Genomic DNA, 16,945 nt, shown 5'->3' with positions numbered 1-16,945 from the left:
TTCAGTTTACTGAACTGCTGTCAAGAGTGAATCAACTTTGGTAAGACCAGAAAACTTTACAAAGAAAAAGGGGGACAGCAATAATTTGAAGTGTTTAAAGAGAGGCCACGGAGAGAAGAGACAGAACTGATTACCTCCAGCCAGCAGCTATCCTGTGACGTTAAAAGCAAACGTCCAATTCAACTCTAACAAAAGACAGACTCTTGGCTGCGAACAGTCAAAGCCGATCTAACAGCAGACAAAAAGAAACACAAAAGAATAAACTATGTATAAAATCAAAGCACGATAATATGAATAGTCAGGATGGAGGGTGAAAAGGGAAAAGACGACAATTGTGAAAAGTGGTGCAGAGAGAAGTGCCGACGTAAGCTATAACCCCTAAAAGAAAAGACAATGTGCAAGTGAAGGCAAAGAGGAAGAGAGACAAAACAGACAAACGCAACTACAAATCCGTGCCAAAGAAGATCTGAGGAGAACGGCCACGCCTCAATCGCCGGCGAAGCGATGAAGAGTGATGAATAGAGACAGAGCAGCGGTGGTTGAGACAATGAGTGAGAGAGTGAAGACGAGCCAGCGAGTGAGAGAAGAAAAGACCCGAGATGGAAAAGTGAGAACGGACGTCGGCAGCGAGGCGCGAGAGAGAGAGACGAGGAGCCACTTACTGAGGCGCTACTCTCCTCCAGTATCTGTCAATGCCGTTTTTGAAGTATAGCACTGCCAGCCACCGGACGTTCACATCCAGCATGTGGTTATTGAAGATATTCTGTGGAAAAGAAAGAGCACATATGCTTAGCTAACACTGCTTTGTTAGCTCAAAGGAATAATACCGGGCAATTTAGGGAGTGACTGGATTTAATGATGTGGAAGAGCTCGAGCTACACAGGAGAGAAAAGGTAACAACTTCAACCGAGCTGAAGTATAAGGGCGCAGAGCTGCGATGGCATCGTGCAACTCTTCAAGGGACAGCTCCAGTAAAATATAGGTCATGTCGACTTCGATGTCAAGAGTGTCCAAGTGGTACCCACGAATGTAACTTCACTTCTTCTAACAGCAAACATTTCCGAGCTGTAAAATGTAGCTATATCCCTTAAAGTTCTCAAAGTCGTTCTCCTTCCCAGTGCACAGGCAGGGGCTGCATAAAGAGCCGCGCAGTAATATCAGAGATTTGGAATCTTGGCGCTCCTATTTTGGGGTTCAGGAGGTTTGGAAACAAACATGAGTTGAATAAAAGTGGGTTCGGCTGATATTTGATTGATCGATGTTGTCCTCCCTGTACGATCTCTGTTGTGAGGTACTGTGGCGCGAGGCGGCAGCACAAAATGAAGTATAAGCCCAATTTTATAGAAAGCTATCTTGTGAGATGTTGAATCATCTGTGAATTCACAGATAACACTCAACTACAAGCTGTAGTGATCAAAGAGAGGGGTTGTAAATAGGGTCTGGAACCGTGCACTTACTTTTCAACCGCACTTGGTCTTGCACATTGACAAGCACCAAAAATGGTAAAAACAACCAATAAAAAGATCTTCACATGAACTCTAATAGAACTATTTAATAGATATTTGAGTAATTCTTTTTTTTTTTTTTTTTGCAGTCATGACATCCCAAAGATATGTGAAGATTTTTTTTTTTGGTGGTTTTAAGTACAAAAAACCATCTCAGTATAGTTTTATTTCTCTCTCAAGCTTCTTACTGAAGCTCTACCAAGAACAGGCTGTTTTATGTCTGTGACTTTAGGGCGCATCGATATTAATGACACTCTTTTCTGACAGGCTGACTCCTCAGAGAAGCACACCCAGGTTGTTTTGGCCTCGCAGCTTGCTCGCTCCACGACAAAATTATTGCTCTTTGTTTTTTCTGTCTACTATATAACGGGTTGGACAGTGTGACGTGCCGAGGGCGGATAGATGACGTTACTTTGGGTTTGTAACATCTCAAACTTAAAGAAGTCCAAACAGCGCAATTGCTGATTACAGGTTGAGTGCACTTCCCTGTGGACTGAGCGTTTTAACACGTCAAAGGTGTTTATATAGCACCTACGACGGCTTCATAATACAAAATTAAATGGGAATCTAAATTTATACAATATGGGCTTTATGACCACAAATCAGTCCCCAGCTGACTGCCCTACATTGTCCTCTTTCTGAATGTTTCCCTTCCTCTCACAACCTTGCGATTTGTTGCTCTGATTACAGTTATTGTGCCAGGATGAATTGTCAGTTGTCACACATGACCAGAATATATAAAGCCTCAATCTAATATTGTTATGCTGATTAGAAAATATTCCCTCCCTATTAATAACTATCTTCAAAGAAGTAACCCACTGTCACTGTTGGAACAACTCAGACTTTAACACTGGTACGCAGCGAAACCCCACCGTCGGCAAAATAGCACATTCGTTAGCACCTCCGATTATGTAAGTTTCTGTGCTTCCGACTGAGATTTATTTCACACATTTGATATCATCCCTCACCAGCAGGACTGAGTAGAAGCCAGGCTGGGTCTCCCACTGCCGGAGCTGCTCCTCCGCAGGCTTCAGCACAGCGGTGTCCTGACTGGTAGCTTGGGTTAAGGCCTGCAGCACCACTGAACTGGCACTGTCCATATCCATAGCTGGATATATCTGCAGGATAACAAAAGAGGGGAGCGGGGAGATGGAGAGACAGAAAAAAACAGAAGTGACGCGATTTGTCAGTAAAAAGTTCTGGCTGATGGTAGGAAAAAAAAAAAAAACTTCCAGAATAGTTTGAGTGCAGGGAAAAACAACATAATAAAACATCCTCTGACAGCTGAGGCAGTCAAATTGCATCTTCAAAACCATCAGAACAAGGAACCTTCATTTTTTTTGCTTTTCCTGGCTGTATCCTATTCCAAACCATTTTATTATAGATCAAGCAGCGCTGAAATCCCTGTTAAACGCAGAGAGAACAAAACAAATCCTTCGGCGTTAGAAAGGCACACCTGAAAGAGACGCTGGCAATCATCTCTACCACTCTGTCACAGACAGAATTCAAGCCCCCGAGTTCACACATCCGAAGGTGTTTTTCGGTCTCACAGTTCGCACCTGACTCAGTCGCCTCTCTGCCTCAAAAACATGTATTCTCAGATCGAATAATGAAATGTCGCCTAAACAGACCTACGATAGGATAACTGTTGATGTTTATTTGTCTCCGCAACAAAAGAAAACTGCCGATTACGCATGTCAGGATACTGCTGGGACTACGAATGAGTTGAATGAATTTACTCCTGATATCAACGATGTAAAAGAACACTTGGTTTTTCTCGAGCAACTGACTGCAGGTTTACTTGCGAGACCAGCGGAGGTAGAATGACAGCAGTAAACTTTATCCCCAGGTTTCAGTGGGAATGGGGAAAATGTAGATCAAGGCTGCCACCTACAGTCCAGACACAAATCTTCAGCGCCACAAATCACCTGGCGCTTCTGTTACTGCAGGCACCAAGGCTATCCCCACACAAGAATAATGCAGCAGTGTTACAGCTGTTCCTGCTGAACACAGACAGATTATTTTAATAAAACGCCCATGCATTATTAATTTAGTGACAAACAATCGACTAGGGGAAGTCTGAAGGTTTGTTTTTCTATTCTACAGGTGTGATTGGAGGACCAGTAGTACCAGCACACTCGTAATGACATTAACGTCATGTATGCGTGTCCCTGTTGGCAACCACAAAAACCCTTGCTGTGAGGAAGTCTCCAAAGGGCAATCCATGTAAAACAACATTAGAGACAACAATCCACCTTTAAACTGTAGCATTAACAGGGAATGCATTGACTTCACATGCACACTGGTATTTTAGTATGATTATGTCCTTTATTTCAGATTTGACAAACCTAAACATGATTGCCGGCGTACTGAGAAACTGTGGCATGTCAACACCAGACGAGTCTCTGCCATGTGCGCAGATGCATCAGCAACTATAGTTACGTAATGGTAGACGGTAAAACCACAAAGGTGATTATATATCAAATGTCACCATAATCGACACACTGAAGTGAGAGCAAAAGTCTGACACCGTCTTTGCGAAAACCTTAATTGCACAGCTCTTCTCATCCTCCGCTAGAAGTCGCTAGAACCAGAGAGACAGCAGAAAAACACACACGATGCCACAACAACTCAGTTGGTGCAGAAATGACAAAGAGAGGCTGCATGCAACGGTCAAGGACTCGGAAACCTGAATAAAATAACAGTGTTGTGCGCGGCGGTACGAGCGACCAGGTATCCCTGTGTGGCGCGTTCACGTCAAACACCAAGTCGAATACGAACAAGGAGAAGACTCGCGACTAAAACACGAGCATCAATGTAAACATACGCTGTGATTACAACTTCCAACTGTGCCTTGGGCTGAGCAATGTCAATATTTACACAGTATTGTCAGTTAGTTAGTTACTGTGCGTGATAATATCACCCGTAAAGTCACCGGTGGTCCACGGAGTAAAAGCAAACATTCACGAGATGGGGAAAAAAAAAAAAAAAAAAAAAACTTCAAAATGTCATTAAATAAACTACAATTCAGTTTGTGGGTCTCCAGAATGGCCGGAGACGTTCCCGTTATTAAATGACCTTTTTTTTTTTTTTTTGTCCCTTGAACTTGTGTGTCACAGCGTCAACCCGTGAGCTTGTTCAGAAACGCAGGTGTTCCAGCTGTGCCGTGATGTCACACGGTTGGTCTGATTATTTATATTGTTGAGGTAAGGTGCTTTACTCACAGCAGTAGAAACACCATTCCCCGATTTGACATGTGGCACCTGTCACTCTCATCTCACACTGCTTGACCAGTTCATAACTGCATGAAACTCTCCACACGTGTTCAAAACGCACCCAACGAAACGTGCTTGTTGACAAGTCTGCAGTTTGTCTCGCAGCTGTGTGAATGAACCTCAGTCCCACACTTCACGTTGAGGGTCTCACCACTCGGCCTCAGCTCGTGTCCCTCCTGTATATTAACGATGTCAACGGATACAACAAAACCTTTAGTTTGTTTGTTTGTTTGTTTTTGTTTGTTTGTTTGTTTGTTTTCCGGGATGGGGACGAGTCTTTTAAGGATTCTGTTAAAACCATCCGTTTCTTTTGCTTGAACTAGTCGTTGCTTCCGGTCCGGGTGAAGCTGCGGTGCTGAACACGTGAAACGTGAAGACAGCTGGTTGTCTGGTGTTTGGCATCACGCCGCGGCCTCTTCGTCCAACACCAGCTCGACTTTACCCAGATAACGAACGACAAAACGTGCCGACGGCTCGAACTCTGCTGACTAAAAAGGTTAAATATTCAAAGTTATTGGCAGCTCGACGTGTCCACGGGCGTGTCGGGAGCACAGCGACGCTGCGACTTCGGCGTCACGACAGAATCACGAAGCAGCAGCAGCGTGTCTGTGACGGTGGTTCGTTTGTTGTTGTTGTTGTTGTTGTTGTTAATCAGAGGGAACCGAAACAAGCTCGGTGCTGCGCAGTCGGATGGGGAACAGCGATTTGCGACTACGGTGATTCACAGTTGACTTTCAGTGGCTCTGTAGTTACCGGGCCGCTCAGGAACAAAACAGGGGCTCCGGAGTACCCAAAAACACCAAAGCTAACTTTGGGCTAGCCAGCGAGCTAAACACATTCAATTACGCAGCCAAAGGCCGACGACGTCCGCGATGTTAAATTGTTTATCTTCTGGTAACGAAGCGAATGCTGCATGGAAGGGGGAACCGGAATTGGACTCACCTAAAAGAATACCAGTAGAAAACGGGAGTCTGTGCCTGTAACAGCGGCTGCTAAAGCGCTACTGCCGAAGGTAATGCGACGAGAGATGGAAAACACACGCTTTGGAGGAATGGCGGGGAGAACGCAGCGGGCGCGTGCTGATGACGTAACGGGTTTTAAGAAAGCGTCCTTCGTCATGAATGAACGGAGCCGGCTACTGAATTGAAACATGTGAAGGCATCGTCGCTTGTTCTCATTATCGTTGCTGTCTTTTTTTTTTTTTTTTTTTTTTTTGAAACTACTGATGGTATTAATAGTATGTCGGAAATTGTGTAACTTTGTAATACAACGTTGTTGTAAATTATGAGTTTCTCCAGTCAATAAAAACGAACAACGGTCCTGTCTGATGTGTGTTGACCTGTAAATGGAGTTTTTTGTTTCACTAATTTATGTGTAATAAATTGTGTCAGATTGATAAACAATAGCCTAAAACTAGGCCATGTACAGTGAAAACAAAAGCCGATGTGCCCATTCTCTATTTTGGCTAAAGTTACATACCAAACCACAAATCGGCCCAGATTTCAGTACAGCACCAGCTCATCTGCTTCGCCTACAGTTTTAGCTTCAACCTTTGTCCAGAGCTCAAGCTCCAAAGCTTTTCTTGTGCCATCTCTCCCCATCAACAAAGTGCCCATTTTGTTCCTTTTCCAGTGACTAGCATGTGATACAGTTTTAATTAGAGGCCGGCAGCCCTGCTATTTTCTTTTATTCTATTTGGCCTGCATTTGCCTTTACCCACAATGCTGAAAAATTGTCCATTTGATGCAATGTGTATCACATTGCTGTACTCCAAATGCGGAGCATCAATCAAATACATGAAAGGAAATATTGACTGACTCAGAATCTTTGTATTTTATTAACATCTAGATTGTTCTGCTCTAAATACAGCTACAGACGTTTCATCATTTAATCTTATGATTCATTTTTAGAGCTCTTGGACTAAAACAATTTGGTGACCCTGACGTAACCGGATCAACTGAACATAGTGGCACAGCTCGATCACCCTGTATCGGCATCAGATGTGGAAACTGGGGAAACTAGGTAAATCTGAGAGGGTTAATGATTTTTAACTGTCTTGGGACCCATGGAAAAAATACCCTTATTTTTGAAAGGTTGATCAAAATCATGCTCGTGCTTGGATTCAACTTTTGGATCTGGTTAGAGGCTTCAGTGAGGTTGCCCACTCAGTGTACTGCTTGAAAAATTGTGGTTCTAGTCTGGACAGTCCATAGTTTCTTGGAGTTGGGTTTTGTGAAGCTGTTACAGTCTCATACTTGACCTCCACATGTTTTTTTAAGTGTTGAGCAAGACAGAAATGGTAGTAATTTACTTGCAGGTAAATTAACCTGCTGCATTTTCTTTCTATACATTTTTAGTGGGATCATAGACTGAGCACTTTAAAGTCCTTGCCACTGACAGTCTCCTTTCTTTTTCAGCTTGCTTTGGAGAGCTGTTTATTTGAGTCAGCCACAACATTATTCTGTTGGCTGACTCTGCTATGTTTGTACTGGGACATGGCCAATGGCAGCCTCCTGTTAGAGAGCTAAAAAAGAGTCAAAGATAATCTTTGGATATGAATACAGATAAATTCACAGTTTAAATTGGAAAAGAACAATTGCAGGAGAGACATAAAGAGTTCCGCTTTTATCATCTTTGAGATGTGTCTTGAACCGTGTCCACCTGTTGCAAACTGAATGGACTGGACAAAGTTTAGAAAGAGACATAGCTGTGTTGATAAGGTCCCACAACTCACAGTATTGCAAATCAAGACAAAAAATGAGCCACAAAGTTTAAGGAACCCTCTGCAGACCTCCATGATAAACCTGTTGTCGGTAATGAAACCATTGCTAAAGCTTTGACTGTTCCTAGAATCACAGAGGTTGTCAATAATCGTGAAATGGGAGAAGTTTGGAGTTTGCTGAACTGCCTTCAATCAACACAGAGAGCACGAGCGAAAAGATTACCTGAGCTGCTGAGTCAAAAACAAAAATATGTGGCCAGAATCATGTCTGGTAAACACTAGGCACTCTGGCTGATACCATCCCTACAGTGAAGCATGGTGGTGGTAGCATAATGTGGTAGTTGTGCTTCTTAGTGCAGGGACTGGGAGACTAATCACAGTTGAGAGAATGAATGCATCAAAATATAGAGAGGTCTTTGAAGAAAATATGCCCCTGTGTGTAGTGACCTGACACTGGAGCAACAGTTCATATTTCAGCACAACAGTGAACAGACACATAAAACCAAGACAATACAGGAGTGACTGTCTTTAAGTGACTGACTTTTCCTATCCAGCCTGATAAAAACCTGACAAGATCTGCCAGGAAAAATGATATTAACTGCCCAAATCAGTGTGCAAAACCTGCACAGACTTATTTAAGAAGGCTTGAAGGTATAGTCACTGCAAAATGGGCTTCTACAAAGAATTTAATTAATTGTCGATGAGAGATTTCCATTTTTAGTCTTTTAAGGAGATTGCATAAATTTCAAAAGACATGTATCACTTTGTCATTATGGGTTATTGTGTGTATGTTGGAGGGGAAACAATTTAAAGTATGCAAAAAGTGAAAGGGTGGGTATAAATGGTTAGACGAATGGATAGATGAAGTGTTTGCATGCAACTTAGAGATGGAGTGAAAGTCTGTATGTGTGTGTATGTGTGTGGGTGAAATGGGAGTGTCTACTGGCAGTGTTATTCCCTCTTTCTGTCAGTCTTTATCACTTCACTAAAAACTTTGTCTTACAGCAGACACAGACACAAGGAGACTTACAGTATACCCTGATTTTTCTGTGCCAAAACATGGATTTGCTGGAGCTGTTTTTCATATCTCTTGGTTCTGCAGTTGTTGCCTACTATGCAGTGAAATTGCTGCTTTTTAGCAGGATGTTTTTTCCAGAACTGTGTTTTCCACTGTCGAAAACCTTCTTCACCTCTGTGGGAGAGTGGGCAGGTGAGAAGTGTGTTTTTGTGAGTGTGCTTGTGTGTACTGTATGTCAGACCTACAGTAGGTCATACTATGACTAATAAATGCTATGACTTTAATAAATGTGATTAATAGCATCAGGTCAATTTACATCTGCCACAGCCTTACCTAAAAGTTTTGTAATTGATTGCATGAATGAGCGAATGTGGGTCAAAATAAACAGGCAGGATGTGCCTGTACATGCAAAGACAATGCAATGCAAATGCAGCAGTTTATTAAAGGTCACAGATAAATGAAGAAAATGTGGCTGCAAAACAACAAGAAATAGAAGATTTTCCAGCTCAGACTTGTTAAGACTTTTCACTGTTACGCAAGCTTGCGCTTGTGTAATGTTAAACCTCAGGGGGCAAGTCCTGACTTTCCTTGAGGAACCATTTGTTCAGACATACCTAGCAGCTGCTTACATTTTGTAAATGACAAGGAGGTTCAACTGGTGTGACTGGAAAAAGAAGAACACTTGGAGTACACAATACTGTGACTGCAGACACTGTCATGTATTTCAAGAACATTTTACCATAACATGCCTCCAGGGTAAGCTAGCAATTAAGCATGATAAGCTCTTATATCCTCCAGCTGGCACAACAAATTTAACTTGTAACCTACCTTTAAACTTTGAGAACAGTGTTACTTTAACTTAAATGCAACTAAGGATACACATTCAGCTCTTGCTCACACCTCACACTGTCTCCCGCCAACATTTCTCTGCAGGCCCCTGAGCAGTCCAAACAACATAAGGGATTTCCTTTGGCTTCTTCTGAAAACGTTATTCAGTCTCCCACAGTGCTAAAAGAAGCTTGATGAGAAATGCAGAATAGTGGGCAGATCTTTTCTTTCTCTCCAAAGCCCACTTTCATTCCTTTCCAGCACAGAAGAGCAACATCAGAACAGTTTGTTCTGGGTTGCTTCGACTCTGTTCCTCTGCATTTATTTATCTCTTGACATGTTAGAACCACTTTTGTATGAGTTTGTGTTCCCTTCACACTTGAGTCTTTTCATTCTCATCTGGCCTATGATGTATAGTAAGGCACATGCGTGAATTGATAACATAAATATCACTTGCTTACAATAAGTGTGTGTGCCTGTGGTTGTACAGCATTCTAAAACTCAAGTTGGCAAAGATGGCTCATTTTATTAAGTACATGTTGCTTCAACTGCTCCCTCAATGTGCTTCAGCATCTGTTTATTTATGTGATATAGAGCGTGAAAGTGACATATGATCACAGGAGGTCACCTGAGATGCATGTGGAGATGCTTGATTTAGACTTTATTAATCCCACAGTGGGGAAATTTGTAATTCAGTCCAGGTGTGAGCAGGGCCTTTGAGATTTAAATGGCATGTCATGTTCATAGTGTGTGCTGAGAGTACAAAAATCAACAGGACTGTAAATCCCTTCACAGTCATGTGATATTTATCAAAAGTACATCTCAAAGTATTTTCTCTCTTCTTGTTTGTTGTCCTGTAGAAGTGGTTGCCAGTGCTTGACTTACATTATCTATAATGTCATGAGTACAAATCAGAAGTTTGTAAACCAATTTGTGAGATTTTCAATTTTCTGTCTTTGGTGCCTTTATTAATAGCATCTAAAAAGAAAGACTGATTATAATACATGAAACACTTACTGTATTTGTGAGAACACTATCAACTCACAGCAGGTCAGCATGTCTCATGGTAACTGTGGGGAAGTTTGTGTTTCACAGTGGACTCTGGACAAACATGACTTTGAGATACACTGTTTACGATAAGGACATTTGGGGCTCATCTGGCCAAAAGTACAAAGCTGTTTAGCGCACAATCTCGGCACTCTTGAATTTCAGTGGTAGTTATGCAATGCTGAAACAAAACAAATTGGAACTGTGCTGAAGAAATATTGGTACCAAAACAATAACATCTGTGGAATTAGTACAGTTATGAAAATAAAATGAAAATAGCTGTATATGCATTTTTTTTTTATTAGAGAACATAATGTTTTGTGATAGACTGGTGATCTGTCCAGTGTGTCCAATGCTTTTCGCCCAAAGTGAGCTGGATAGGCTCTAGCCCCCCACCCCTCACCCCGTGACCCTGTTCAGGATAAAGCGGGTATAGATAATGAATGGATGGGTAATGTTTTGTCTGACTGTAATTGTACTAAACACTGTCCTATTGACTGGCCAGTCTAAATCACAGTACCTCTCCCTCTCTGTTTTACTCTCTCACTGCATTTCTCTTTGAAGAAAGGCCTCCGCGGGCCACTGCAGCTAACATAACTAATTTGCATAAAGGAAAATGCCAGAGTCATGTCTGAGACTCCTGTGAAAATGGTCTGAATACAGATTATTGTATATATAACTGTTGTGAACATGATGAATACATTCTCCTAATTTTCTTCTGTTGTATAAGGATGGCAGAAATCTCAGGGACAGATAGCTATTTTGGCACCTGGGCAAATAAAACCAAATAATCTGCATGGCTTGATACCACTAGAGGTACATGAGAAAACATGATTTATTTTGGTTGTTGTTCTTATTTGGGTAAACCAAACCTGGTGAGTCAGGTCCAAAATGTGCTAAAATTGCTCACAAATTATAAAACTGTCCATACATAAAATCATCAAATGTAAACCCTTTGCAGGTTTCACTTTTTCATGTTAGTCCAACAAAAATATTGAAATATTAGTTTAACTAACTAGACACCTACAGGTACAGTGACATGTAATGTCTGCAGTTAAAATCAACAGTCATTGGCTTGAAACGACAATCAGGCATTTTGTTTTCCTTCTGGTTTCAAAAACTACCACAACCTTTGAGTGATAAATCTGTGCTCATTTCAACTGTAAATGGGAAATCTTGATGGGCATAGCAACAGTAACTGGGGGATTTGGGTCAAATGATTTTAATTTAACATTTTAGAGGCATCAAAATTTCTGAAGACTGGTGTTTCCATTGTAAGGCAGGGCCAGTATGCCAACACTAATCACTTCCCTCTAGGAGAACATATTGGGTTTCAGCTTTTAGGAGAAACAATAATGAAGAAACCCTCAATGCAAACAACAGCCTGTTAGTTTGTTCTTGTGAATGCCGAACATCAACCCATTCTCACTGAGTCTTCTCAACGTTTTGGGCTTTGTCATTCGACACTGCTCTCATTTTGTCATTTGCAAAGGAGCGTGTGCACATTTGTAAGGAGCGTTTAGTTAGTGTGTTCAACTGAACACATGAAAAGAGGCTGAGCAGTTACTTGGCAGTGTCACATCACTCGTTTGACTCAACACTTCAAACCAGTGCATCCCATTTAAAAGTTCTTTCGGCCTTCCTTAATCTGAAATTTCAGTTTTTAAAGACCCAGTTAGCTACGAATACTTATCAGTCTGGTTCTGAATGTGGTACAGAAAATAGTCTGTGATCTTTATAATCAGGGTCAGGATGAAATCATCTCTAAGAAACAAGCAGTTCCTGTCTGTTCTCTGCTTTATCTTTAATATTTATCAGAACTGAGGAACATGCTGTTTTGGCACAGTCTGTAAGAACAGAGCGGGTGGGGTGTACAGTAACAAACACAATGCTGGTATTTGTCTGACAACAGAGGAATACGGATGAGTGAGTGCAGCTCTGGATCACACTGCCCCAACTGGTTAGAATGGAAACTGCAGGAGAGAATGACAACTGAATGAATTCCTTTGTAATGCTGACCCCTGTATCCCTGTTTCAGTGGTGACTGGTGCTTCAGAAGGCATAGGAAGAGCATACGCATTTGCAGTAAGTGATTGTTTCAATAGCACTGCTTGTGTTTGCATGTTATGATAATCATGTCTGTACATGAAAGTGAAGTACTGTATAGGAAACTAGAAGTGAGTGTCCTTTCACAGCTAAAACCCCTATTCAATATTATAACTGTTTATTTGTATTTACATGGTGTCATATTCTGATATTATCTGAAATATTTTACTGCTGAGGTCATCGTGCAAGTTTTATTTGATTTGATTCAGTCTTCGACGATTTTGTTTTCACTCATCCTCCATCTTCTTTCTTCTCAGCTGGCAGAGCGAGGGATGAACGTGGTTATTATGAGTAGGACCAAAGAAACACTGGATCAGGTGGCCAAGGAAATAGGTATAAATCTGATCGTTTTTATTGTGTCTGCTTTTAAAACTTATGGCATCTACAAATTTGCTGATTGTCATCTGTAAAAGTACATAATGTGCAGCGTGTTGAGACCGTATCATTCTTCACAGGTGAAACAACAGGGCAGATAGTGAAAGTGATGGTAACAGACTTCATAAATCCAAACATCTTCAGTGAACTTAAGGATCAACTGAAGGACCTCAACATTGGGGTTTTAGGTTTCAGATTCATTTTTTCTTACATGTCATGTTTGAAACACAAGATGCTTTCACAGATACAGTTTTCTTAAGATTTCTCTCTCAGTATCTTTTTTTTTTTTTTTTTTTCTACCACAGTAAACAATGTTGGTGTGTTGCCCAGCTTCATCCCCTGCAAATTCCTTGAGTCGGAGGAGCTGGACAAGGTCAGTGGTTCCTCAGCAGCTGAAGTGTTCTTGTAAAAAAAACAAATGCTATGTTTATATTAATTGTTGCTCACCAAAATGCACCAAGTATATCATTGAGCTCCCACAAATCCATCCATGTTGACTTGCTTGCTATGTTCGTGTTCTCTGAATTTATTGGTGTACTGCTGTACAAGTTCAACAAAATAGTGACCTCCACAGCTCTGTAGCACTATTATAGGTCAACAACTCTATAGGAGCCTTTAATGAGTAACCAATACGATTTGCACTAATTGAGTTGCATAATTTAATAAATTACTTTTATTGGTAGTCATCTTTGCATGCATATTTCAGGTGCTGATCCTCAGAGGGTCTCACAAGTAATCTAAACTGTATCCATCCGTAAACACCCCACCTCCTCCTCGTTGACCTTAATAAATAAAGATTACTTGGGACTTATGTTTAAATATGCTTTCAGACAATTACAGATGTGATAAACTGCAATGTGAAAACCATGGCCAAGGTAAGAGCATATATTTGATATTACTTTTTTCACACCAATGAATTTTAGGGCCCAACATAAAGTCTCATTGACGGGAAACAAAAGAATGCTCCACACTGTTTGTTACTCACTTTATTTATTGACAACATTTCAATTCTCAGACCTTCATCTTGTCAATTTATCATAGACAATAATTTATATAGCTTTCAATGTGAACCAAAACATTAAGAAAGATAGTACAAGTGATGGACAGTCAAGAGGATTCATTGTTTTCTTCACAAATAAATGAACTCTGTCGACCTTTACGTCTGTCTCAAATCTGAACTTATTTTGTCTCCAGATGTGCAAAATGATCCTTCCAGGCATGGAGAACAGGTTTCCTACCCATGTTTTCTTCATTAGATGTAATGTGATTAAGATCATAACATGCTGCTTACAATCGAGTTCCTGGCCACAAGTATGAGCCAACAATTGCTTTTTCTTTGCTGCCTCTACAGGGGAAAAGGGGTGATTTTGAACATTTCATCTGGAATTGCCTCTATTCCTTTCCCCCTGTACACACTATACGCTGCATCAAAGGTACGTTCAGCATCTCCTGCACACTTCTAGGTCTCCTAAATTCTTATCCACCATCACTCATACTTTAATCTGTGTTCCTGTAGGTGTTTGTGGAAAGGTTTTCTCAAGGTCTTCAAGCTGAATACAGTGATAAAGGGATTACTATACAGGTACTTTGATTCTAATACCTCAGGGTCTTTAAATTACAGGAACAAGAAATTAGTTGGAAATAACTTCAAAGTGTTTTTAATTCTTCAAATCTTGTCACAATTTTCTGTTTCTCTTTATTCTTCTTTTTTCAGACAGTGGCTCCTTTTGGGGTCTCCACTCGAATGGCAGGCTACCAGCAAATTAACATAGTGACTCTGTCACCAGAAGACTTTGTGAAAAACTCCCTGCAGTACCTCCGAGCTGGAGACAAAACAAATGGAAGTGTCTGTCATATATTTCTGGTAAGACTTGCTGGCAAAAACATCTGATGATGCCAAAAAATATGACCGTGGCAAGAGACTCACTTTCTGAATATGTTTGTGTGTGTGTTTGTGCGTGTATGAACACAGGGCTGGTTACTGCAGTCTATTCCCCTCAGGGTTCTCTATACAGAGTGTGTGCTTCACAGCCTCCAAGACTACGTGAAGAAAAAAACAGCACAGACAGCATCAAGAGCAGCTTTAGAAAATGGTAGAAATACATAGGAAATACATAGGAATAGTAATGTGAAGATATTTGGCTCAAATATTGCTGTGAACTGACAAATATTGTAATTTGTTTAAGTGTCATGTACTGTATATGTACCGTAATGTCTTGTGTGTCTAATCGTATCTGTCTGAGCTTTGGTGATATCGCGGGTAAACTGCCCTCAAGAAAGTACCTTTATAAATGATTTTTGTTTTAATGTTTAGAGGGCGTGATACCACTGTTTTTTTGTTTTTTTTTTAAAGAATGTTCATCATGGCTTTCATGGCTCAGAAAATGTATCCCACTTTACGTCTCTGCTTTATTACAAATATACTATATTCTCTTACAATGGAGGAAATTACACTTATTGACATTTACAGACACCCACAAGGGGGCACAGTTGTGTAATTTTCCCTCAGCTCAATTGTATTCGAGAAGTTAACATTATTAGACTTATTTAGATATAACTCGTTGGCTATATGCATCTTCGTGTATTTTTGTATATTTCCTGTAAGATATTCCAATGTTATGTATGTAGCAGATATAAGTTGGGCTTTTTTTGGTAACAGACAAAATTTACGAGACAGAAGCCATCATGTTTTGACATTTAATACACCAATAACAGAAGAAAAAAAAAACAACTCAGACCTTTATTGCCATAAATACCGTAAACCCCACAGTTGTCCCAGCTAGTACATCTTCAGACAGGCATTAAATGCAGTAAACTATTACTGTCACATTTACTCAGGGGAGAGGACCCAAACGCACGGCGCAGGAGGTGGTAGTTGATGCAAATTGCAAGCTTTACTCATGTTGTTCTGCAGGTTTCAAGTAAACAAAAAACGTACAAGAAAGAACAAGACATGCGACAATCTGGCAAGAGGAGAGAAAGGACTGCAAACACAAAGGGGTTATTGGCTGACGAGAGATGGGTATGAAAACTGGCGGGGAAAAGGCACAAAGGCAGGAAGTAACTAGAAGTACATGGGGGGAGTGATTACCAAATAATCCCAGGAAATATAACAACTAAAAAGGCAGAACTATGACATTCTGTGTTTAAACTTCATTTGCATTCATTCTGATGTTCTTCAAAGTTAAAATGAACATTCCATTTTTCATTCGTCGTCAGAATCATAAATCTCGTAGAGGAATATGATTGATAACGAGTCTGGCGCCTTGCTGAACCGAAGGAACCATCCTGTTCTGTAGATTCGCCCCAACATATATCACTGTTATAAGATACTCACAAACACACACTTTTCAGTGTCATCAGCATCCTCTGTTCTCCTCTGAGATGGAGGAAACATTTGATCATATGAACGCACCACCAGACCATGCTGGTGTCAGTTACCATTATGACGCACAAAAGCCGTTGGGAAGAGAGAAGAACTGATGAGCTTCTACCTGGTTCCTCACTGGAGACCTGGGCTTGACAGCCTGCCGCAAACAGAATGATGTACGGTGTTTAAAAAGTACACAAACAGTCCTTCATCTGAGCACAGATATGTGCAGCAGAAGCAGACACACGCAACCATTTGAATTAGTATGTGTTACAGAGATGTCTGACCTCAAGGAGTCACTAATCACAGGGTGACTGCAGTGTTTAGACAACTGTGATGAATGATCCTCCCCTGGAGAGATAGTGCAGTGAATACAGGAAAAGAGAGAGGACGGTCAGAGTGACCCTGAGCTTCGATGATCCACGCCAGGTCTGACTGTTCGAAAAAGGCAAAGAATAACTAATCTTCAAATAAAGAACTGTTTGTATTTATCACACGGTGGTGGAGGAAGTATTCAGGTCCTTTACTTATGTAAAAGTGCTAATACCAAACTGTGAAAATATTTACCAACAAGTAAAAGTTCTGCATTCAAACTTTGCTGAAGTGAAAGCATATAGGTATTTGCAGCAATATGTACTTAGCATCTAGTTGTGTTTTCAGCTTTTCCAGATGATTCAAGTGGGATTCAAATAGTTTATT

General features: G+C 40.8%; 2 protein-coding genes across 4 annotated transcripts in view; one reads left to right on the top strand and one right to left on the bottom strand.

The window, feature by feature from the left end:
• ipo11 (importin 11) overlaps positions 1-5,841 on the bottom strand; it is a 111,935-nt gene extending 106,094 nt beyond the window's left edge. The window contains exons 1-3 of one of the 2 annotated variants that reach the window (XR_011310944.1): positions 5,723-5,841; positions 2,474-2,623; positions 663-763 (exon numbers count right to left, since the gene is read on the bottom strand). Coding sequence is in view for 1 of the 2 variants with exons in the window: in XM_069699552.1 (XP_069555653.1) it covers positions 663-763; positions 2,474-2,611 (239 nt within the window). In the remaining variant the exon portion in view is untranslated. The remainder of the gene's footprint in view (positions 1-662; positions 764-2,473; positions 2,624-5,722) is intronic. The other variant, XM_069699552.1, reaches the window with a different exon arrangement.
• Positions 5,842-8,501: 2,660 nt separating this feature from the next.
• On the top strand, positions 8,502-15,315 carry hsd17b3 (hydroxysteroid (17-beta) dehydrogenase 3). 2 transcript variants are annotated; one of them, XM_069699545.1, is made up of 11 exons: positions 8,502-8,712; positions 12,434-12,480; positions 12,759-12,834; positions 12,957-13,064; positions 13,182-13,249; positions 13,707-13,751; positions 14,071-14,105; positions 14,228-14,309; positions 14,393-14,458; positions 14,591-14,740; positions 14,849-15,315. In XM_069699545.1, the coding sequence occupies exons 1-11, from the start codon at positions 8,562-8,564 to the stop codon at positions 14,981-14,983; spliced, it is 963 nt and encodes a 320-aa protein (XP_069555646.1). In that variant the 5' UTR covers positions 8,502-8,561; the 3' UTR covers positions 14,984-15,315. The 2 variants fall into 2 exon arrangements, with proteins under 2 accessions (XP_069555646.1, XP_069555647.1); XM_069699546.1 differs by lacking the exon at positions 8,502-8,712 and adding an exon at positions 11,190-11,211.
• The last annotated feature ends 1,630 nt before the right edge of the window (positions 15,316-16,945 follow it).

Source organism: Brachyistius frenatus, unplaced genomic scaffold (genome assembly GCF_029030835.1).
Source record: "Brachyistius frenatus isolate BFR_SWC_R1_liver_20210118 unplaced genomic scaffold, ASM2903083v1 Contig_30, whole genome shotgun sequence".
In the NCBI taxonomy this organism is placed as follows: domain Eukaryota; kingdom Metazoa; phylum Chordata; class Actinopteri; family Embiotocidae; genus Brachyistius; species Brachyistius frenatus.
The sequence above is the reverse complement of the archived record's forward strand: the minus strand, read 5'-3'. Positions and strand labels throughout refer to the sequence as shown.